We start from the raw sequence: 23,504 nt of genomic DNA, 5'->3' as shown, positions 1-23,504 counted from the left end.
GAGTCCAGGGGGGCCAGTGACGGATGTCACAGGCATGACTTCTCACCCTGCTGGAAGGAAGTTGGGTCCAACTTCCGCAGAAGGGGATGTCACCAGCACTGTTGGCTTTTGGAGAATGTTGAAACCCTGTCTGCTGGAGCTGTTCACGCCTTACGGGAAATGCCTCCTCAGGCTGAACCAACCAGTCGCTGAGAGGAGGAGGGGAGACTGGGGCCTAGCTCAGAGGCCTTTGAAAAGTCCCTCCTCCCCGCCCCCTTGCATTTTCTCTTTAGATTTGCAAGTCTCCACTTCCTGTTGGTCACCTTAGTTGCACATAGTGTTTCTTCACCTCTTGCTTTAAGATGAATATATAGGCTTCCAAATGTTGTATTTTAAGTCTCTGTGTGTGAATGTCCGGCAGAACTCTGTATCTGTCCGAAGGCTATGCAAAACTGATTATCACATGGAGAGATTCCAAGCACACATGAAATCCAGGGAGAGGTGGAGAAGCTTGGGGAGCTGGATTTCAATGAGTGTAAAAGAAAGGCGCTGTCTCTCCATGCCTTAAGGTGGCATGCCTCATGGTCTAGCAAGCTGTAACACAGGGCTTCCATGGGGAGGTAGGGAGGTCTGTGTTCACAGAGAACTGGAAGCCACCAGCGTTGTGAGGTGTAAAGTATCTGTGAGATGGGGTAGGGCTGTGTGCTTAATCCTGACCCTAGTCCTTCTGCCTTTGGTAGGCGCCCAACCCTTGACTGCCTGGGGCATCCTTGTGCCAGGTTCTACTGCCCGTCAAAGGTGTCTCTCAGGCTGCTAATGTCATGGCCACGGGGAAATTCATACTGAGGCAGTTCAAAGCTGCAGGTTTTTTTTTAAATTATTTAATTTTATTTTATGTGCATTGGTGTGAGGGTGTCAGATTCCCTAGAATTGAGCTGCCATAGGAGGTGCTGGGAATTGAACCTGGGTCCTCTAGAATGGGCAGTCAGTGCTCTTAACCACTGAGCCATCTCTCCAGCCCCGGAAGCTGCAATTCTTTTTTTTTTTCTTTTCCTCATTTGGTTTTTTTGAGACAGACAGGGCTTCTCTGTAGAGCTTTGGGCCCTGCCCTGAAACTCGCTCTAAAGATCAGGCTGGCCCCAAACTCAGAGATCCACCTGCCTCTGCCTCCCGAGTGCTGAGATTCAAGGCATGCACTACTCCACCCTCGGCAAAGCTGCAATTTTTAATCGCAGCCAGCTTTTCCTCAATCTCTTGAGTTTGGAGGAGTCATCAGGTTATGAAGCGCCATGCCAGGGATTGCACCAGAGTCCTGCCTTGCCGATGCTCTGGAGTTTCCTTTTCGCCCACGCTGCTAGTCATCAGTCAACCACCCTAAAGTTCTGTCTCGCTCTGAACGGCTGTCACTTTGCCCTCCAAAAAGGAGGTAGTGGTGGCACTGTGTGGCCAAATAAATTTAGTGTACGGTTCCCCCAAGTCGTATAAATATTCTTCACTGACTAAGTATTTCGGACTGTGTCCATGGGTACTTTAGGAGTGAGCAGTGTGGTAGGTGTTGTCTCCCAAACTGGCCTATGGGACCCTTGCCTTTGAATGTCACAGGACTGTTTGCCTTGTCATGGAACACACATTGAAAAACATTGCCTTTGATATGTCTGATAGGTAGATAATATATCTTTTTTTATTTATTTGTTTTTGTTTGTTTTTCGGGACAGGGTTTCCCAGTAGCTATAAAGCCAGTCCTGGAACTCGCTCTGTAGACCAGACTGGCCTCGAACTCACAGAGATCTTTTTGTCTCTACCACCTGAGTGCTGGGATGAAAGGCGTGTGCCACCACCGCCTGGCAATTTATCGTTCCTTTTATGGTCTTTTTTAAAGTTAAAAAAAAGAAAAAACAAAAATTGCAAAATTTCTCTAATTGTTAATAAATTCTTCATAAACTTTATTAAAACTAAAAATATGACAAAATATTTCTAGTTAATAAAAATGTGGGTTTCATTATATTTTCTTGCATATAAGTCACTGTACTTTGTTCATATTTATAATTCTTCTTGAGGCTCACGAAGCTCTGTTAAAGCACTTGTCCTAGCTATGCTCAGGCAAGAAAAATGCTTCCTCTTTATCTGGAATGCAGATCGCCACTTTCTCAGACCCCCCTGCTTCATGAGTGTTACAATTGCCCACTGAGATGAGCTCATCTGTAGCAGAATTCTAACTGGTCTTAATAAATAAAACCTGGAGTTAGTTATTACGGGGTGAAGGCTGAAGGATCAGAGAGGCAGAGGGGCCAGCGATTAGAAAGACCTTTGACCTCTACTAATGCTCAGACCAGAGGAGCAATCCTGTCCTCTGACTGTCTCCTCAGACTGCATCCTCAGACTGCAACTGTCTCCACCAAACCTCAGACTCCACTGAGCTCCTGTCTCCTCCTGCCTTATATTCCTCTCTCTGCCCAGCCTATCACTCCTGTCTCCCCATCCCAAGTGCTGGGATCATCTTTGTGTGAGCTCTGTTTCTCTTTTAGACAGATTCAGTCTTGTGTAGCCCAGGGTGGCCTTGAACTAACAGAGATTCCTTTGCCTGTCTCCCAGAGCCCTGGGATTAAAGACATGCACCACCACTCCCTGGCCTCTAGTGGCTTAGCCCTGCACCCTGATCTTCAGGCAAGCTTGATTTGTTAAAACACAAAGAAAACATCACTGCACTCAACACTCGCCCTCACCTCCGTAGTCCTAGTAGTGTGAGCCATTCTCACAAATAGGAGCTTTGGGCAATTGCTGAGCATCTCCTTTGTATCATATATTGGGGTCACAAGCAGAAGGACAGGAACCCGGTACCCAGGGCTGCGAACAGTCTGTCAAGGAAGGGCAGTAAGAGCGAATGTGGGTGAGCCAGTGAGCCTGAATGGATGAAAAGTCTGAGATGCTTAGGGAGTAATTGACAGAAACTTGGCCGGGAAATGACTTCTAAGCCAGTGCCTGAAGGAAATAATGCATACCAGAACCCCAAGTGTGAAAATTTGGGGGGGGTCACTTCCATCGCCATAGAGGAAGCCAGTGGTAACTGGTTGGACTTCAGAGTACATAGACCTTCAGATGCCAAAGTTTCAAGGGGCTGTTCACCTACTTGGGTCAACAGCTACAGGACTAGCTGGCTCTGGCTCTTGTCTCGTGCCCCTACACGGAGAACTGGCCGTGCATACTAGCACTGCCAGCACTTCTAAGCCCCAGACAGACATCGAAGAGTTTGCTACTCCGCCAAGGTCAGTGCCACTGTGCAGGAGGGGTTGCGGAGGACATGGGGCACATATCTGAGATCTTTGCCTACCTGGCCAGACACCCCCACTGCCTGTATATGTAGCTCAGTGTGGGAACTCAGTGCAGGTTATCATTCATATGTCCTTGTTTCCCTGAACTCTGCCTCTGGGGTAACGCTCTTTCTACTGGAGAACCCCCAAGTTGGTTCACCAACAGTGGTTTCTTTAAATATACATCGCGTTTACTTTTCACTTGCTTGTGTATGCGTCTGTGGGTGTGAGTGTTTGCGCATGTGCGTGTCTCTGTGAGCACAGACGTGGGCATCATGTATGGAAGTCAGAGGACAACTTGCAGGACTTGACTCTCATCTTTCATAACGTGGGTCCTGAGGATCATCAGGCGTGATGGCCAGCACCTTGACCTTCTGAGCACGCTATCTCACTGTCGTCCCCCCCACACACACACACACCAGCAGTGGCTCTAAAGAAATCAAATCTGACCTGACATCACCACCTCCCCTTCCTTTTGAATGGCTCTTCTTGTCTTGGAAGTGCTGCCCCTGTGTCACAGCTCTGGGGAGTCCCTCTGTGGGGAGTGACACCCCCCCCATTGGTTACCCAGAGAAGAATGCAGGATAGTTAAGGGGACCTGAGGGGAAAGGAGAGCATCAAAGGTCAAAGGAATCTGAAGGATTTCCGCTAGACATTCCGCTCATTCATTCATGCCATGCCTTCACTGGGAGGTATTCATTCATCCTTACCGTGTGGTAAGCAACAGTGTTTCGAAATACCTGCTGCTTGTAGCCCAGTGGTGGCGGCCCACCTTTAATTCCAGCGCTTGGGGAGGCAGAGGCCAGCCTGGTCTACAGGGCAAGTTCCAGGACAGCCAGGACTGTTACACAGAGAAACCCTGTCTTGAAAAACCAAAAGAAGAAAGGAAATACCTGCTGGTTGTGAGGAATTCCTGGGACAGAGGCTGGGGGGAGGTCTCTCTAAAGAACAGTGCGGGGACAGAGGGCCGAAGGAAGAGAAGCAGTCCCCGTTTCTAAAATCAGGGCTCACAGGACATTGCTGCGAAATAATGCACAGCCATTGAAAACGTACAAGAAGCTCTCTGAAGGGGAAGCAGGGAGCCGAGTGTCATCCCAGGTTTTGAGAGTCACATAAAGCCATAGAGAATCCACTGTCCTTTATCCTGAATCCCTCTGAATCATAAAGGAGCTGGTGGTGTCCATCTCCCCCCTCCCCCACTTTAATCCCAGCACTCTGAGTGGCAGGTGGGTCTCTTGAGTTCCAGGACAGCTATACAAAGAAACCCTGGGGTGGGGGTGGGAGGAGAGTCATAAAGGATCATTTGGGTATTTTAATGAAAAGCTGAAGAGATGAGAAACTTGGTCACTTACAGCGGACCCGGTTTACTTCCCAGCAATCACAGTGGCTCACAGCTGCCTCTAACTCCAATTTCGGGGCCTCTGTCGCTCTCTTCTGGCCTGTAAGGGCACTGCACATACACGGTGCACATAAACTCATGGAGGCCCAGGCCTACATATACATACATACAGATAAGCTGTAAAATTCATCGGTGAACATAAAACTTAACAAAAGTTACTCAGCAGTAGGGAACGACTGAGGAATACATTGGCATGCTGCGTGCATGTTAGGAGGGCGCGGACGCTCAGGAAGCATGGCAGCTTCGCCACTGACGAGCTGATTAAAGGGGGAGGGGAGAACATTTGAGTTTGGCCCGAATACAATAGCGACCAAGCCCTCTCCATACCTTTTCTTTTCTTCAAGCTACAAATCTAGTAATTGAATTATAAAATTACTTATTGATTTTTTTTTATTCAGACAACATTGAAAAGCTTGAAAACAAAAAAACCCTTGCAAAATGTCAGCCCATTTCATTACCTGCCCAGATAACCACTGTAAACGTTTTGGTGTGTATCTCAATAAAAAAATATTTTTTAGTCAATGGTAATTATTAAATAAAACAAACAAAACACCAGCTATGGTAACAAAAGCAGGTTTTTGTAAGGTACGATTCCCTGAATTCTGGTGACCATAGCCATCTGTCCCTGGCCTCCATCTGCTCATCTCTACGCGCACCTGGGACAGAAGGCGTTCCTGCCTGGCTCAGGTGATAAGGGGCCAACATCTGGGGGGTGGAGATAGTCTGGGAGCGCCTTTCATCCATCTGTTCCTGTTGTCTCCTCCCTCCTGCAACCACGCTGCTGGCTCTACTGGTGCTGAGAGGAAGGTCACCCTGCCTGGCCCCGTTCCTGCAGCCCACCCTGCCAAGCTGGTTGTCGGGTGCCTGCCAAGCGCCTGCCCGATCTTGAGAGAAGAGCTTTGCAAGCTGCCCTGGCCATGCTGCTCCTTTGTCCCTGAAATCCAGGCCACTCGCCAGCAAGGCCTGCTTCCTGTGCTCAAGCTGCTGCAGCCTGAGAAGGCTTAGGTCAAGAGTGCTTGGGGATTGAAGAATGCAGATCCTTAGGGCAAAGCCGTGTAATGAGTGCTTCTCCCCTGCTAATTGGGTTAGCAACGTAATCAGCTGGACTTTCAAACTAAACAGGGCAAGCATGCTGCAAGCCCCGAGCCGCTGTCCCTCTGCCAACATAGCACCCCTCTCTGGGGGAACAGGAAGAAACTCCTGCTCAGCATGACTAATTCCATTTGGTTTGGGGGGCCCTGCAGAACAAGCTAATAGACAGCTGCCCTTTTCTCCAGAGACTTCCTTGGCCCCAGCTGTCCACACACCCCAAGGTAGAAAACTTTGTTCCTTGTTAAGCAGAGCAAGTTCCTCTGAGAGCCGTCTAGCCTTCCACTAAGCTCCAGGCCTCAGATAACACCCCCTCTTATCTGGAGTTTGATTACCCAGCTCCCCGGAAGGCCCATTCTCCATTCTCACTGGGATGGCTTGTTTGGTGTGTGCCAAATGCGTTAACTTTACAGCAACACGACCCGAATTTCTCAGACGAGGCCGCTGAGAGTCAGAGTTTACTAACCCAAGGTTAGTAAATAGTAGAACTCAGTTTCCCAGCCAGGGCTGCTTCCATGTGTCGTTTGGTATGAGGAAGGACGAGCATTCTCTTTGTCTCAACGTTTTCAACACCTGCTCGCGTGTCAGCCGTTAAATGGGGCGTGGGGCAAACTGTATCTGTAGCACGTGGCCTTGACTGTCTGGAATAAGCAGAATTTTGGCCGTGAAGAACAAACATTGGGAATGTAGGTCGGTGGGTAATGTGCTTGCCTAGCTGACCCGATCCCTAGCAGCACAGAAGCCGGCTGTGGCTGCACACACCGGTGAGCTGCTATGCCAGCACTTGGAAGGTAGAAACAGGAGCATCAGAAGTTCAAGGTTACCTCTGGCCACGCAGTGAGTGAAGGCCTGTGTGAGCTACAAAAAGCCACCTCTCCAGAGTGGGGCAGGATGGGGGGAGATAAGCAGACGTGAGGAGAGAAAGGGGAGTCCTCTTGGAACAATAGAAGTCAGGGGGGCTCTCAGGAAATGACATTTAAGTATTTGAGGGTCAAGATGAAGTAGGAAATCTATCTCCCAGAGCTAGCTGTGGCTGCCAGCATCTTGTTAGCCTGTGCCTGGACTTTTCTAGAAAGGCTTTCTCTCCCTGGCTCGTTGGTGTGCACCGCTGCCTCCTGCCTTGTTATGTACCTTTCTTGTGGGGGGTGGGGGTGGGTTTTTTGTTGTTGTTTGAGATAGGGTTTCTCTGTTGCTTTGGGGCCCATCCTGGAACTTGCTCTGTAGACCAGGCTGGCCTCAAACACAGAGATTGCCTGTCTCTGCCTCCCAAGGGCTGAAATTAAAGGCGTACGCTACCACTGCCAGGCTCTGTATACCTTTCTTTATGCTTCCTCTTCCAGAAGCTACTCAAGGCAAAAGAGACTTCTTCCCAGGAACCTGTGAGAGAACATATAGGGCGCTCTGTGGAGCTATCTTCTCTCACTTGACAAGAGGGAGGGAAGATGTCAAAGCCGCTGAACTTGGCTGTGTCGAGCTCCAAGGGAAAGAAGCCAGGACTTCTTATATCTGATTGTGCTTTGTGACTGAACTGCTGATGAGGGTAGCACGGCCCGGGCAAAGGTCATTTGGCAAAGGCTAATGTGGCAGCTGCAGCTTGCCAGACACTGATGGCCTGAATTTAGAGTCCCGTGCTTAGAGGGAACAACCAGGCAGCCTGTGGGGTTGTGGGGTCTGCTGGGGGTTGGGATGCTAAGGAAACAGCGGCCCTACGGCAGCTGCCTTGGCTTGAGCCCAGCGTTGGGTTGGTGCAGAGATCTCATGGAAGATCTCAGACCAGGTAGAAACCCTACTCTAAACCTTTCTATGGCTTCTCGTTGTCCTCAGGGCTGGACAGATTTTTTAGGTCGTACCCTCCCTATCTTCCCAGTCTGCTTTATCTAGGTTTTGCGAGACAGGGTTTCTCTGTGTAGCCCTGGCTATCCCAGAACTGACTCTGTAGACGAGGCTGGCCTCAATTCAGAGATCTGCCTGCTTCTGTCTCCTGAGTGCTGGGATAAAAGGTGTGCGCCACCTGGCTCTTTTTTTTTTTCTTCCCTTTTTTGGTTTTTCGAGACAGGGTTTCTCTGTGGTTTTGGAGCATGTCCTGGAACTAGCTCTTGTAGACCAGGCTGGTCTCGAACTCACAGAGATCCGCTTGCCTCTGCCTCCTGAGTGCTGGGATTTCTGTCTCCCGAGTGCTGGGATTAAAGGCGTGCGCCACCACTGCCCGGCTTTTTTTCCTTTTTTTTAAGATTTTATTTATTCATTATGTATACAATATTCTGTCTGTATGTTTGCCTGCATGCCAGAAGAGGGCACCAGATCTTAGTATGAATGGTTGTGAGCCACCATATGGTTGCTGGGAATTGAACTCAGGACCTCCGGAAGAGCAGCCTGTGCTCTTAACCACTGAGCCATCTCTCCAGCCCAACCCACTTGGCTCTTGAACCACTAAGTGTGACCTGGCTCTTTTAACCACTAACTGTTCCCTGTGCTTTACAGATAAGCTTCCCCTTGCTGCATCTTCAGAGGCAAATTCTCACACATCTTCCAAGACTTAACCTCTCTAGCCAGGTGGGGCACACATTGGTCATCCCAGCACTTAGGAGGCAGAGGCAGGTGTATGGGGAAGGGGAGGCGGCATGGTGGAGGAGGTGAACATTCAAGACCAGACCAAGCTATATAGTGAGTTCCAGGCCTGGCAAAACCAGAGAAAAATCTCTCTCTCTCTCTCTCTCTCTGTCTCTCTCTCTTTCTGATGTCCACTGGCCCAGAGCTGTTCCTTGAATACACCTTCCTCCCTCCATTCCTCAAGAATTAGTTATGGGGCATCCAGCTGTTGTATTTACACCGAGGTGCTGGGGTTTGGAATCTGCCCTCAAGGACTGCAAACTTCTGGAGTAGCCACAGAAATCCACCAAACAGTGTAGACCAAAACCATGCAACACTGGCAGGCGGTTTTATTCATGTAAGCTGGGAATAAGATATTTTCATGATTTCAAAATTAGAATGTTGACATGCTCATGGCGGCTCACGCATGTAATCCCAGAAGCTAGCGGGCCAAGGGGGAGTTTGAAGTCAAACTGGGCCAATTTGCGAGTTTTAGACCAGCTTGTAACTACAAGAGACTGCCTCAAATAAATAAATAGATAGATAAATAAATAAATAAATAAATAAATAAATAAATAAATAAATAAAGCCAACCATAGTGACTCAGACCTGTAATTCCTGCACCTGGGAGGTGGAGATAGTGGGAGTTCAAGGTCATCCTGGCCTGCACAGTGAATTTGAAGCCATCTTGGACTACCTGAGACCTTGTCTCAAAAACCAAACAAGCCATATCCTGGGTAACACAGAGCCTTCGGAAGTATGAACTTAAAGCAACTGCCAGTGCCTGCCCTGGGTCTGCACAAGAATGAACCTGTCATCGGTCAGGCGCGACGGAGGAGAGGTTCAGAGAGCCTCGTCCCTTACTCCTGAATTTGCTACTGTTGCTAAAATCCATTCTCAGGGAAGAAGTTGGTCTAGCCTTTCACTTGAGATCTCAACTATCAGGCACTGCTTGGCCAGAGTTCACCCTGGGGGAACCAATGGATTCGTCTTTCTTCCTTATAGAGTATAGGGGTTGCTTAAAGGGGTACTAGTGCTCCTCACCCCTTCTCCCCCAAAAAGCCACACCTGGAAAGCCTTGACCCAGCAAGGGTGAGAGTTTCCTATAGCTTGGTACACGGAACCTCCTTCACTGAGTCTCCCCAGGTCTTTATATACTCTATCCCCTCCCAGAAGCCGTATGTAGTGAAGGCAGAGTTGGACGTAAGAGTGGTAGAGAATGGCTAGATAATCGGGTGACCCTCTTGCGACCCTAAGTGGGTCTAAACAGTCAGCAAGCCCAGCTGGGGTAATCCTTCTGCAAGAGGGCACAGCAGAATGCCCCAAGATGGTAGGTGCTTGGCTTGGAGAACAATTATGATGACGACTGATGCACTGAAGGAGGAAAAGTCATTCATTACCCTCAGTAGTGAACCCACGGGTGACCCCACATGTTCCCATGGATAGTTCCAAACTAATGCTCACACGGATAGTACTGGTGAAACTAAGTAGTGAACCCACGGGTGACCCCACATGTTCCCATGGATAGTTCCAATCTAATGCTCACACGGATGGCACTGGTGAAACTAAGTGCCACACACATGCACAGAGACACACACGGCAACAGACAGCAATACACATCAAAATGTCAGAATGAAACCCATTATTTTGGCCTCTGGCTCTCTTGCTAGTTCAGCAAAGCCTTGGGATTAAGGGACTTTTTAAGCCTAGGTTTCTTCATGTGGGAACTAAGAGACAGAAAGGAATTTATCCAGGCTCTGTACATCTTCTGTGTGCAAAGCTTAGGGCTGCAGAGATAGCTGATCCTGACCTCTTGTCCTCTGAGGACAAAGCGGAAGAGAAGACATGCTTGGGAGATCTGAACCCAAGCTTTAGCCAGACCGGCCTTCCTCCCTTTGGGGAATATGACGGTTACGCATCTGCAACTTTTCCTCATGGCACGGCCATGTTCTCATTTCTCAAAGGTCTGTATCAAGGGGCTGGGGTTGCTGGCTCCTGCGGTGACTGAGTGCAATAGGAGGATTTGTCACGTTGCTTCCTGCAGTAGCTGCTTTATTTGACTTCCCTATTACCTGTATACAAATATTCTAATTTGCTTGTATCCTCACCAACCTTTTTCATTTTTAATTTGTATGCTTTTTTGGTCTGGGGTTTTGTTTTGTTTGTTTGTTTTTTCTTTTTAAAGTTACACCCATCCCCAGGGAACGTGAAGTACCATTTCCCCTTGGGTTGGTTTGTATTTCCCTAGTGACTAGTCACATGCAACATCTTTTCATTTGCTTCCTAGCCATGTTTTAATCTTCTTTAGAGAAATGCCTTCTCCGTATGTTACCTATTTTGTTTTATTTTTTTAAGATTTGTTTTTATTTTGTTTCTATGCATATGTGTGCACATGTGCAGGTGCCTGCAGAGGCCAGAAGAAGGTGTCACATCCCCTGGAGCTGAATTTGCCCAGGTGGCCGTGGGCTGTAGGCTGAAATCAAACTTAGTTTCTCTGGGAAAACAGTAAGCCTGCCCTCTTAATTGCTTAGCCATCTCTCCAGCATGAAAGTTTAATTTTAAAATCTCCCTTATATTTTGTTCTGCTGCTTCAGCTTTTAGAATCATATTTAAGAAACCATTGCTTTTGTATAAAGTCATATATGCATTTACCCAAGAGTTTTTTAGTTTCAAGTCCTGCATTTAGGTTTGAATCTGCGTTGCTGAAGCTATATCCCTGGGGCCTAAAATAATGCCTAGTATGCAGAAGGTTTGTGATACTTACTGAGGGAAATGAATGAGTTCATATCGCTAGTAAATGAATGAATAGACACGTCTTTCTAGTCTTAGTGTGCAGCTGGTTGAGTAAAGGGTTAGAGGAGCATGGTGCTGGGTGCAGTAGTAGGGCCCTTGCCCAGCCTGGGATTGGCTGTGGGTTTGATCCTCAACACCATTTGAGAGGTGTAGTGACATAGAACAGTTTGCTTAATGTTACTAGTAAGCACTCATAATTCTTTGTCTGCCAATTTCCCTCCCGTTTTTCCTTCAGTTTTTGTTTCTCCGCTGTTTCCCTATTTGACCCAATGTCACTAAGACATGTGGGAGAGAGAGAGAAATAGAGAGAGAGAGAGAGAGAGAGAGAGAGAGAGAGAGAGAGAGAGAGAGAGAGAGAGACAGACTACATTCAGCCACACATGAGAACTAAACTAGCCCAGAATGTCTGCCACAGGTCCAGGCCAGAGGACCAATGGGAACTGTTTGGGTTGTGAGCAAGGCAGTCTTGGTGGCTTCGGGATGGTGATGTTCCAGACCCAATGAGACACATTCTGGACAGCCCAGCAGCATATGCCAGCATCCAGCCTCCAGCATTCCTTAGTTCTGTGCCTGCAGCCTTTGTGGGTATAGAGGCGGATGTATGACCTCTGCCTCATCCTCTCTTGGGCCTGCCCATTCTCTTCTTCTTGCACTTTGCTCTCCTGATACCGGAGTTTCCGCCAGGAAAATAGTGCTAAGGCCAAGAGCATGGAGATGTTTCCTCAACAAATATATCTAACCTACCTTGACTAAAAGGCAAATATCTTAGGTATATGGGGAAAATTATTGTAAAAATATTTTTTGGACCAAGGTGTGGTGGTGCACAGCTGTAATACCAGCACTTGGGAAGCTGAGGCAGGAGGATGGCTATTTCCAGAACAGACTGGGATACATAGTCCTTTTTTTTGGGGGGGGGGGGCGAAAGTAGGGAGTTAAAGAGATGGCTCAGCAGTTAAGAGCACTTTCTGTTCTTTCAGAGGACCCAGGTTCAGTTCCCAGCAGCTCACAAGCATCTATTCCAGAAAATCTGATGCCTTCTTCTGGCTTTCTAGAGCATCAGGAATGCGCACGCGCATACACACACACACACACACACACACACACACACACACACACTCCACATATATACATATAGGCAAATACTTACACAATACAATAAAAATAATTTTAAAAAAAGATTTGATGGTTTACATCTGAAATCCCAGCAACTGGGAAGCTAAGCCAGCGGAATTTACTTGACTTCAAGACAGGCCATGACTGCATAGTGAGCTCTAGCCATAGAGAGAGACCCTGTCTCAAAACTAAAAACATATTCTTGGTCTAATATTTCTTTCCCTGGTTTTCCTTGTGTTCAGCAGATAAACTCGGAAAACATGGCAGAGATTACAAAATAGATGCTACCTTGCGAGAGGAGAATGTTGGTGTTCAGAACCTGCAGTGAGAAACTGACAGTGGAGACAGAAGGCAAAATATCCACCATGAGTGGTCACGGTAGACAGGACTTGCTAGTCATTGGACTATTCGTTCACATCTATTTGTTTGTTTCCTGAGTCATGTCCTTGTTGTATGCCCTTGGCTGTCTAGAACTCACTGTGTAGACCAGGCTGGCTTCAAACTTTCAGCTGTCCCCTGCCTCTGCCTCTTGGGTACAGGAATTACAGTCATGCCCAACAACACCTTTTAGTTTTGTCTTGGTTTTGTTTTTTTCCCAAATGGGGGAAAGCAGTCATTCACAGTCCTAGGGATGGAGGGAATTACCAGAGAACCCTGAGAGGTTCCTGTGTGCTAGACACCCGCCATAGCTTCTCATTAAATCCCAGCTCCTAAAGAAGAAACAAAGGAAGAGAAGTGACTCAGCTGTTCTGAAGAACCGGAATTTGGATGTGGGTCACTACCTCCAGGCCTCCATTCTTTTGTTGCTCTAAGGACATGAACAGCACATTCCTTGGGGAAATGCCTGATTCTCTGTCATCACAATGGTCGTAAGGGCCTGTGCTTCGGGAGGGTGGATGGGAATTGGTCTAGGGTTTCTAGAACACAAGCACCATCACTTGAGATCTAAAACGGTAGGAATGTAGAGGCAATCGCTGCCCACCCCTGCCAGTCCACAGGCAGGCTTTGGGTCACAAGCCCTTCACCTTTTTCTGTTTGCCTTCCTCCAGGAACTGAAGCTGCCTACCTTCCGTGCCCACTCCCCGCTCCTGAAGAGCCGTCGCTTCTTTGTAGACATTCTGACCCTGCTGAGCAGACACTGCCATCTCTGCCCCTCAGCCCGGCACCTGGCCATCTACCTGCTGGACCACTTCATGGACCAGTACAACGTCACCACCTCCAAGCAGCTGTATACTGTGGCTGTCTCCTGCCTCCTGCTGGCTAGTAAGTAGAAACACTTCCTTCGGTGGCCAGCTGAGTTGCTGCTTATTTCTACAAGCTTTCCATGGCTTCTGTGTGCATCATTTGATGGCTTTGTGTCTATACCATACCAGAGAAACTAATAAGTATAGGTGGGGTTTTCTCCCACCAGCCAGTGCCCAAATAACCATACAGAGACTTATTAATTATAAATGCTCCGCCGATAGCTTAGGCGGATTACTAATCAGCTCTTACAACTTAACCCATATTTCTTATCTATGTTCTACCACGTGGTGGTATCATTTTTCAGCGCAGCTTGTTCATCTCCTGCTCCCTCTGTGTCTGACTGGTGACTTCACCCCTCTCCTCCCCAGCTTCCCCCTTCTTCTCACAGTCTGGCTCTCCCACCTAACCTCTTTCTACCTAGCTATTGGCCATTTGGCTTTTTATTAAACCAGTGAGAGTAAAACATCTCACAGTATACAAAAGAATTATTCCCCAGTAAATAAGGATATTCACAGTTCGATCTTAATGAATCTACACAGTGACTTTAGAAGACAGACAGTCTTGGTACCTGATGTTATCACGGCTCAGAGAAGCTTCAAAACTTGTTTGGGGCTGCCCAACTAGTATATGACAAACAGTATTTGAGACCGTAGCTGCTTGGTGCCTGCGCCCTTGACCTCATGTCTCCTGCTTCTTTCCACGAGGACTTTGAATGGGCCCTCGCATTCACTATTTTTAGAGGGGTCTAAAGATGGAACTGCTTGTTTTGGACCAAAGTTGGATCCACAATGTAGTCACCGGGCCTGAGCACATTCCTTGTGCAGTCTATACCTTCCAAAGAAGCCTCACTGAAAACAGCAGATCTCCGGCCATCTGTCCTTCTTGGTGAGGATCACTGCAGCTTAGAGAAGCTCCTGACCACACAGGTCTCCTATGTCACCTTGCCACCTAAAACTGCTCTGTGATAGACCAAGAGCTTCCGTCCAATGGCCAGACCTCAGATTCTTTCCCCTCTGGATGTGTGTCTTTCTCCTCATCACTGCCTGGATGGCAGTCACACTGGGGACCCCTGTCCCATCACAGACCTCTGCCTTCATTGCTTCTCGCTGCATTTGTGAACTTAGGCCACCCGCCCCTTTCACCACAGCCGAGGTCAGAGATATATAGAGACACAGGATTGGGTACTTGGAATTAACACCCACTAGGGATGGAGAAATGGCCCAGTGGGTAAAGTGCTTGCTGTCAGTTTGAGTCTTCAGCCACATAAATGCCAGGCGAATGCGACAACCCGCCTATAATCCCGGCACTCGGGAGGTTGAGATGGTGTCTGCAAGGCAAACTGACTAGTTAGACTAGCTATGGGTTCAAGTGAGAGATCCTGTTTCAGTAGATAAGGTGGAGAACAATCTAGAAGACATCTAATGTCAACCTCTAACCTTCATGGCATATTGTCACATATGTGCCTATACACACACAAACACTACATACAGAGAGTTCCAGAGAGGGAAGAGAGCTTGGCACATCATAAGTCCTCATAAGAGCATTTGTGGAAACAGCTAAAGGAACGAAACTTAGGCATCCCTCGGGAACTGAGATTCTTCTTCTCTGTACTGTCCTTAGTGTTAGGGAGTAGAATGTTCGTGAAATCCCGGTCTTAAGCTAGCCAGCTGCCATTAAGAACATTTTCTTGGCATCTAATATCAATATGTTTACCCTTGACTTAAATCAGGTTTTATGTTCTCCTCCATGCTGTGTTACTACCCTAGGTTATTGAATATTTCCTATTGTTAGGAGGGTGGCACCCACAAGCTGCTGTGGTTTTCTCTGTTCTTGGCACACTGCTCTAAGCCCCGTGGTCACCGTCACTCTGTTAAACACACATGCTCGCACGCACGCACGCATGTGCGCACACACACAGCAGTTTTGGAATTTTATTTATTTGTTTGCTTGGTTGATTGACTGGTTGGCTAGATGGTTGGTTGATTTTTATTTATTTATTTATGAGACAGGATCTTGCTTTGTAACCGTAGTGAATCTGGAAGTCCCTGTAGAGATCAGGCTGCCCTCAAACGTTGTGATTCTCCAAAGCATCAGAATTACAGGCATACGCCACCCTGCCTGGCAGGAGAGTGAATTTCAAGTTTCCCAAACCCTGTCTTATTGTCACCTAGGACCTCCGCCCTATTGTAAGGTTGTCTCTAATCTGGACCAGCTAGAATTTGCAAGTTATCAGTGGGAGCTAATTTTGCTCAGAGCCCGGCCTTTTGTAAGCATCTTATCACCTCAGGAAGAGATGCAGAGGCCGGTGAGCCATCTCCATCAGAGACGGGCAGAGCAGGCATCGTGTTACAGACACATCATGGCCTTTGGCCTGCTGCTTCTGTGATCTGTGGACTGCAGCGAGGCCTACTGGGGGCAGGAGACTTAGATTTCCTTGGGGCTGTGAGTTCTCCCCCAGCATCTGTCTGGGGAGCTCACACTGGGGTCCCCATTGTGCTGCTGTCGCCGTGGTGGAGGAAGAGGGCCTTCCAGATGGAGAGGCAGACTCCCCCACCCACATGTTGATGGGCCTCAGCCAGCCTGGGGAGGCAGAAACGGAGTTCTCAGAACACCTGCCATATGTTCCAGGGCTCAAGGACAGCCTGAAATCCTATTCGCCCCTTCTCCCTTTCCTGGGCTCACTGTCAGCCGCAGGGTAGGTGGGGTCGGTCACCTTGTCTGGGGAAACTTGAAGTTCTACTGGTTCGGTATCAAATTACTGAGATAAGGAAACCTGGCATCGCTGTCCCCACCTGTGAATCTAAAGGGATTTTGCTTTTTTAAAAAGATTTATTTTTACTCTGTGTGTGTGTGTGTGTCTGTGTGTGTGTTTATCTGAACGGGAATACGGGTGTCCATGGAGGCTAGAGGCTTGGATCTCCTCATCTAATTTGGGTGATGGGAACCTAACTGCCCCAGGTTCTCAGGTTTTATGTGTAGGTATATCCATATTTGTTTGTGTGCATGTGCGTGTGCACATGAGTGCACCTGCCTGTGGAGGCCAGAGGTCGACTTCAGGTGTCCTCTTTGGTTGCTCTGTAGTTTATTTTATTTATTTATTTTTTTGTGGGTTTTTTTTTTGAGACAGGGTTTCTCTGTGGTTTTGGAGCCTGTCCTGGAACTAGCTTAGCTCTTGTAGACCAGGCTGGTCTCAAACTCACAGAGATCCTCCTGCCTCTGCCTCCCGAGTGCTGGGATTAAAGGCGTGCGCCACCACCGCCCGGCTTGTAGTTTATGTTTTGAGATAGAGTCTCTCACCAAACCAGGAGCTTGCCAATTTGACTAGGCTAGCTGGCCAGGGATCCTCCTGTCTCCAGCCCCACAGCACTGGAATTATAGGCACACACAGCCTCCTGCAGCATTGTGCACGGGTGCAGGGGATCCATCCTTAGTACTCTTAACTGGCTGAGTCATCTCCCCAACTCCAAATTCTGAGGTTTATAACACTGTTTCCAAATAAGGGCTTTTGCATAGATGAAACTTCTCTTTCTGCCTTGGGTCCCACAGCTCTCACAAAACAAGCAGAACCTTAGGTAATCAGGTAGCCAGCCTATGGCAAAGAGGCCCCTTAGTCTCTATGACGAAGTTAATTGTGTCTCCTACCTCCACACAGGATAGACACAGAAGTATCATACAGGACTGGGGTAGAGTTTGACAGTGGAGAACTTACCCAGCATATGCAAAGCCCTGGGCTCCACCCTCAATCAAACAACAAAATCAAAACAAAACAGTAAACATCATGGGGAGGCACATCTTTAGTCCCAGCACTGGGGTGGTGGTGGAGGCAGGGGAAGGCAGATCTCTGTGAGTTCAAGGCCAGCTTGATCTACAGAGTAAGTTCTAAGCCAGCCGGGGCTGCACAGTGAGACCCTATCTCAATAACAAGAACAAAACAGTAAACGTACTATTTAATAGAGCCACCCTCTTTTTAATCTTTCACCTTACCCATCTTCTGTCCTTCAACTGTTCTTTTTGGTGTTTTTGTTACTTAATTAAAAGGATTATACGACAACATGGAAACTTGCAAACTTCAGGTGAGTTGCTTCAGGACATCCTATGACAGGATGGCCGGTCCCTGCTTCATTTCTGTCCTGGTCTCTTTCCGTAGGCCCACCAACCAGTCCATCCAACCAGCATGTATGGTCATGATGTCATATGCCTGCGATTTTAGGTTCAGAGAGGCAGTGTAACTTACCCCAAAGTCACACGGCTTGTTTTTTGGGTTGTCTTATAGTATCGTGTAAATTCAGCAGTTTAACCGTTTTAAAGAGTACAATTCAATGGCATTTAATAATTCAATGGCGTTTAATAATTCAGTGGCATTTAGTAGATCCATGCCATCTAGTGTGCAGCTGTCACTCTGTCTCACTCTAGAACATTTTTTATCACTTTAAAAGTAATCCCAGCTGGGCGGTGGTGGTGCACACTTTTAATCCCAGCACTCGGAAGGAGGAGGCAGAAGGATTTCTGTGAGTTAGAGGCCAGCCTGGTACACAGAGTGAGTTCCCGGACAGCCAAGGATACAGAAAAACCCTATCTTGAAAAACTAGGAAAAAAAGAAAGGATGAAAAGAAGAAAGAAAGAAAGAAAGAAAGAAAGAAAGAAAGAAAGAAAGAAAGAAAGAAAGAAAGAGAAAGAAAAAAGAGAGAAAAATTCTGGAGGGTTAGGTAGATTCAAGGCTGGCCTGGGCTACAGCCTGGGTAACTTAGTGAAACCCTGTCTCAAAAAAATAAAAACAAAAAAGAGGGCCGTGGATGTAGCTCAGTGATGAAGCACTTGTTCTGAGAGACAGGCACTTCCCTTTCCTTTCCACCCCAGCCTTGGCAACCACTCGGTTGCCTTCTAGCTGTCTGGTTTGTGTATTCTGGCTTCTCATGTAGGAAGGCTCATACAGTGCGTGAGCAGTGGTTTCCCTGTGTCCGTGATGTAGCGTGTATCAGATCTTCCACCGACTCATCCATCGTGGATGACACGGTCTGTTTACCCAGTCCTCTGCTCACTGATCACTGTGTAGTTTTCTCGTTTGTGCTTCTGCTCTGAGCATTCAGGCACGGGTCTCAGTTAAACCCCTTTTCCAGATCATGTGTTAAGTCTGAGTTGAGACCCTGTAGTCACCTGGAGCTGATTCGAAAAACTAGACAGAGCTGGATGGTGGTGGCTCAGCCATTAATCGTGATACGTGGGAAGCAGAGGCAGGCAGATCTCTGAGTTCAAAACCAACCTGGTCTGCAGAGGGAGTTCCAGGACATCCAAGGCTGTATAGTGAAACCCTGTCTCAAAAAGCCAAAAAGAGAAAAAAAAAGTAACAAAGCTGTTGAATCCTTAGCCCTGGACAGGAACCGGAGGGAGAGAAAACCAGAGAGGCCAGAATGGCCTTTTTGTCAAGATCCCATGGCCTTAAATGTTAGGCCTAAAGCTACAAAAGAACATGAAACATGTTTCTACCATTTAAAAAAATAATTTTTGAAAATCTACAGTTTTCAAAATTGGTGCGATGGCTAAGTGGGTAAATGTGCCTGCAGCTTGAGCCCAGCAGCCTGAGTTCGTGAACCTCAGACGTTAATGTAGATAATGTACTCCACTAAGTTGTCCTGTGTGACCATTACATGTGTACCATGGCTTGCATACTTACATATACGCATTGTGAACACACATGTGTACCCATATGCAATATTATTTAATATTTTTAATTATAGCCGGGCGGTGGTGGCGCACGCCTTTAATCCCAGCACTTGGGAGGCAGAGGCAGACGGATCTCTGTGAGTTCAAGGCCAGCCTGGTCTACAAGAGCTAGTTCCAGGACAGGAACCAAAAGCTACAGAGAAACCCTGTCTCGAAAAATCCAAAAAAAAAAATAAGATAAAATAAATATTTTTAATTATATATACAAAATGTACTTTCCCCTGTACTCGCAGTCTATACCCACAAATTGGTTTGTATTCTTTCTGACCTAGGTGAGCTTGGTGTGTCTTTATAATTGGTGGGGAGAGGGAAACTACTCTCAATTCCTAGCAGGAAGACAGCCATAGTTTATCATGCCATCATAAACTCCCAGTGAATGCAGCGACTGCCATGCCAGGGCCTGTCTCTCCATTCTTTCCCCTCATTCATCTTAACCCCACGGGCTTTGTCTCCACAGACTTCTGTTGCCTTCCATGGCTGCTTTCAGCCCCCACACCCTCCCTGGGAAAACAGTGCTCATTGCTGAGTGGTTGCCTGTGTGCTGGAAGCCTATGGCTCCTGGCCGACCGCCTCAGGTCTGGAAAGCCGTGGAAGGTGGGGGTAGTGGGATGATGGTACTTCTGCCTCTTAGGGTCATGTTCTGACTGCGTGTGTGTGTGTGTGTGTGTGTGTGTGTGTGTGTGTGTGTGTGAGAGAGAGAGAGAGGGGGGGGGGGGAGGGAGGGAGGGAGGGAGGGAGGGAGGGAGGGAGGAAGGGTGAGAGACACAGAGATTCCCATTCTATACTGTGCCTGTGGAGGTCAGAGGACAATTCAGAGAAGGATCAGTTTTCTCCTTTTATCCTGATTCCTGGGGATCAAACTCAGGTCACCCGGCTTGGCAGCAAATACTTTTACCCTCTGGCCATTTCCTCAGCCCCAGCCTTAGTTTTTAGGTGAGGCTGAGTTCTTTCCTGGCTTTCAAGTCAGTCCCTAAACCTCCCTGGAAGAGTGGGAGGTAGCCATGAGATCTCTGTCAGGACAGCGCATCCCTGTCTGGATGGGGTCCTTTCTTAGGCAGGGTCCCTTAGTCCTGAGTGAGCCTGTCGCTTGTAGCTCACCTGCACAGGGGCTCATCTCCTCAGTACAGGTCTTTAAAAATTAGAAATCCTTTATCAGTTAGAAATGAGATCCAAAGAATAAAATAAAATCACTTTCCACCATTCTAGACAGGAAGGAAACCTCTGGAAGGCTTCTGTGTCAAATTGATCTGGTATATTTTTGTGGAAATGTGCTATGTCTATGCTGTTACACAGTCAGCTAGCTGCTCCCCATGATTAGATGATTCTGCACTTAAGGCTCATGGATTTGTCTAACTGCACCCTCTCTCCCCTCCACCTCTGGTGCTGGGGAATTGCACACAAGACCTTGTGTGTGCTAGAGAAACACTTTTCGCCTGAGGTTCATTCCCAGTCCTTCATTTAAAAAAAATTAAGCAAAAACCTCTGCTGCTGCTTTCATCCATGCCTGTGGGCGGAGCAATGGAAGTTGCTGATTGCCCTTTCTGTGTTTTCCCAGCCGAGGTGGAAAGGGGAGGAGCTCTACCTTTGTCTCATCTCTCCCGTGGTAAACAAGCCTTCTCCTGTGTTCCGGTTGAGGCTGTGTTTCCTCACAGTTTTATTGGTGGCCCTGCCACTTCAGGTGCCCCCCATACCTCTTCCTGCAAGGCTATTGTCCTGTTTTCTGTGCTCAGGAAAACTGTGTCCTGCCTCTCTGAGAAGGTGCCTGTCTTTCCTGGATAGGTGTTCAATGTGCTTCTTGCCCTGAGTTTGGTGTTAATGAATCATCAATACAGCATGTTAAATGGAAATAAACCCTTCAAAGTTACATACGCTATGTATGTATGTAGACCGACTGGTGACGTGTGGCTGTCAGAGGCTCCTGGGGACCTCACCCCCATTTCTTCCCCCTAAAGGCAATGAATGGTTCAGTGTTCAAGGTGACTTTATAGCCTATGACCATCACAAGGAACAAAACCAAGCAGGATAAAAACACGTAACTGGGGCCTGAGAGATGGCTCAGCAGGGAAAAGCACTTTGTAAAAAGTCCCATGACCTGAGTTTGTTTCCCACATAAGGGTGGAAGGGAAGAACTGATGTCACATGTCACAGTTGTGCATGTGCACTTGTGCCCCCACATAATATCGGATAGATAGATAGATGATAGATAGATAGATGATAGATAGATAGATAGATAGATAGATAGATAGATAGATAGATAGATAAGATAGACAGGCAGACAAATAAGTAGATAGATAATACCTGAATGGGTCCTTTCACAAAGTACTTTCTTCGGTCTGTCAGAGATGATCTTTGCTCTTTGTTGTCTACAGTTCCCCATTTTGTGAGAGGCATTTATCTAATGATATCTGCACTGGTGGCACTTGAAGTAGGCATCCACTTTCCCCCCTGCTGTGTGCATCCAGATAGCCACTGTCTTGTTCCCTGCCTCACTGCATACCTACCTGAGTCTGTAAGAGGAAGTCCTGTCCCACAAGTGGAATGTTTTTGCCATAGGGCAAGTGAGGGACTGGAGACGTAGCTTCACGGGACAGTATTTGCCTACTGTGTGTGAGGCCCCTGGTTCAATCTCCAACACCACCACCAACACACACACACACACACACACGTATGTACATACGTATGTACTTTTTGAACTTTGGCAGAGGGTACTAAAGTGGTGGCTCAGCTGTTAAGAGCACTTGCTGCTCTTGCAGAGGACCTAGGTTTGGCTCCTAGAACTGACATGGCAGGTCATAATTTCTATAACTCTAGTTCCAGGGGGATCTGATGCCGTATTCTGGCACTGCACATACATCGTATTCTTACGTGCATGGAGGCAAACACTCATATTCATAAAATAAAAAGCCTTAAAAAATCTATTGGCAGCTGCACAGTGGTACACACCTTTAGTCCCGACATTCAGGGGGCCGAGGCAGGTAGATCTCTGAGTTCAAGGCCAGCCTGGTCTACAGTGTTCCAGGATATCCAAAGCCACACAGGAAAACTCTACTCTCCCAAAACCGTGTGTGTGTGTGTGTGTGTGTGTGTGTGTGTGTGTGTGTGTGTGTAAGGTAGGTATGCAGTGAGGCAGGGAACAAGGTCTAGGTGATCTTTTCTTGTTTGTTCTTTTGAGGAATTTTTTCCCCTGTTGAACAGACTACCTTAGAATTTGTTCTATAGCCCAGGCTGACTTCAGACTCTCCACCCCCTGCTTCCTCTTTCCAAGTGCTAGGGTCGTAAGCATGTACCATTCCCATCCATAAAAGTCTCCACCTAAGCAATAAATTGTCAAAACTGACTGGTGTGCCTGCCTGTCCCTGGCTTTCACCGGTGCTCTGGTGGCTGGCCCTCTGTGGGAGAGAGCATAGCCTTTTTGCACATGATCCTTGTCCTGTCTGTGGATGTTCAGAGAAGGAATAGAAGGGTGCTGGTTGCTTTGGATGCATCTTAAAGCCAAAATCAATAGTCCTGTCTCTTCAGGTAGAAGCCAGTGAAGGCTGATGCCCGCCAGGCTCCTGCACAAGGGTCTCAGGAGATTATAGGGAAAGCCTGGCTTTCTCCCAGGAAATCACCATCACACTACCCGGTGTCCCTCCCACCCGCGCACCCCGCCCCTGCTTTGATCAGTCAGTAACTGTTACCTCTGCCAGAACTGCTGCTCCAGCAACGGAATGGGAGGGGGCTACCCTTCAGAGATCTTGCTGAAAATTTCAGAAACTTGAAAGTGGTCTTAATCCCTTGTGGTAAGCAGGGAAGAACTAAGCCGAGGGAGGCTGAGCGCAACAGCTTTCCCCGCCCCCACCCCGGAGCTAAGAATGTTGGAGCTAAGAATGTTTGAGACGTCTCCGAGGCTGTCATTGCAGGCATCAGAAGCAAAGGGGGGGATTTTTCCAGGTGATCTTTTTCAAGGGTTCTGGCAAGGTGTGAAAGTTCTTACTAGAGTCAAACCCTAGTCCTTAAGGAAAACAGACCCCAGAAATACAGGGAATGATTTGCTATTTCCTCATAGCTCGTGGAAAAGCAACCAGGAACACCCCCATTTCCTTTGTCTTGTTGTGGGGGTCATTTGCGGAAGGCTCAGCATTTTAGAGATTGGATTACAGGGGGTCTTCTATTTTTCCCTTCCCCAGGGCCACCCAGAGCTGCTACAGGATTGGGGGCTCCACTTCTCAGCAGTGGCATTTTGTGGTGGCCAGATAACCTGGAAGAGGTGGCCTCTCTGCTGAGAG

At 47.7% G+C, this 23,504-nt stretch overlaps 1 protein-coding gene across 1 annotated transcript in view; it reads left to right on the top strand.

Moving 5' to 3' along the window:
- Positions 1-23,504, top strand: part of Ccnjl (cyclin J like) — a 59,009-nt gene that overhangs the window by 16,418 nt on the left and 19,087 nt on the right. The window contains exon 3 of the mRNA XM_075941295.1: positions 13,320-13,533. Within this exon, the coding sequence (XP_075797410.1) occupies positions 13,320-13,533 (214 nt within the window). The remainder of the gene's footprint in view (positions 1-13,319; positions 13,534-23,504) is intronic.

Source organism: Microtus pennsylvanicus, chromosome 11, assembly GCF_037038515.1.
Source record: "Microtus pennsylvanicus isolate mMicPen1 chromosome 11, mMicPen1.hap1, whole genome shotgun sequence".
NCBI lineage: Eukaryota > Metazoa > Chordata > Mammalia > Rodentia > Cricetidae > Microtus > Microtus pennsylvanicus.
The sequence above is the reverse complement of the archived record's forward strand: the minus strand, read 5'-3'. Positions and strand labels throughout refer to the sequence as shown.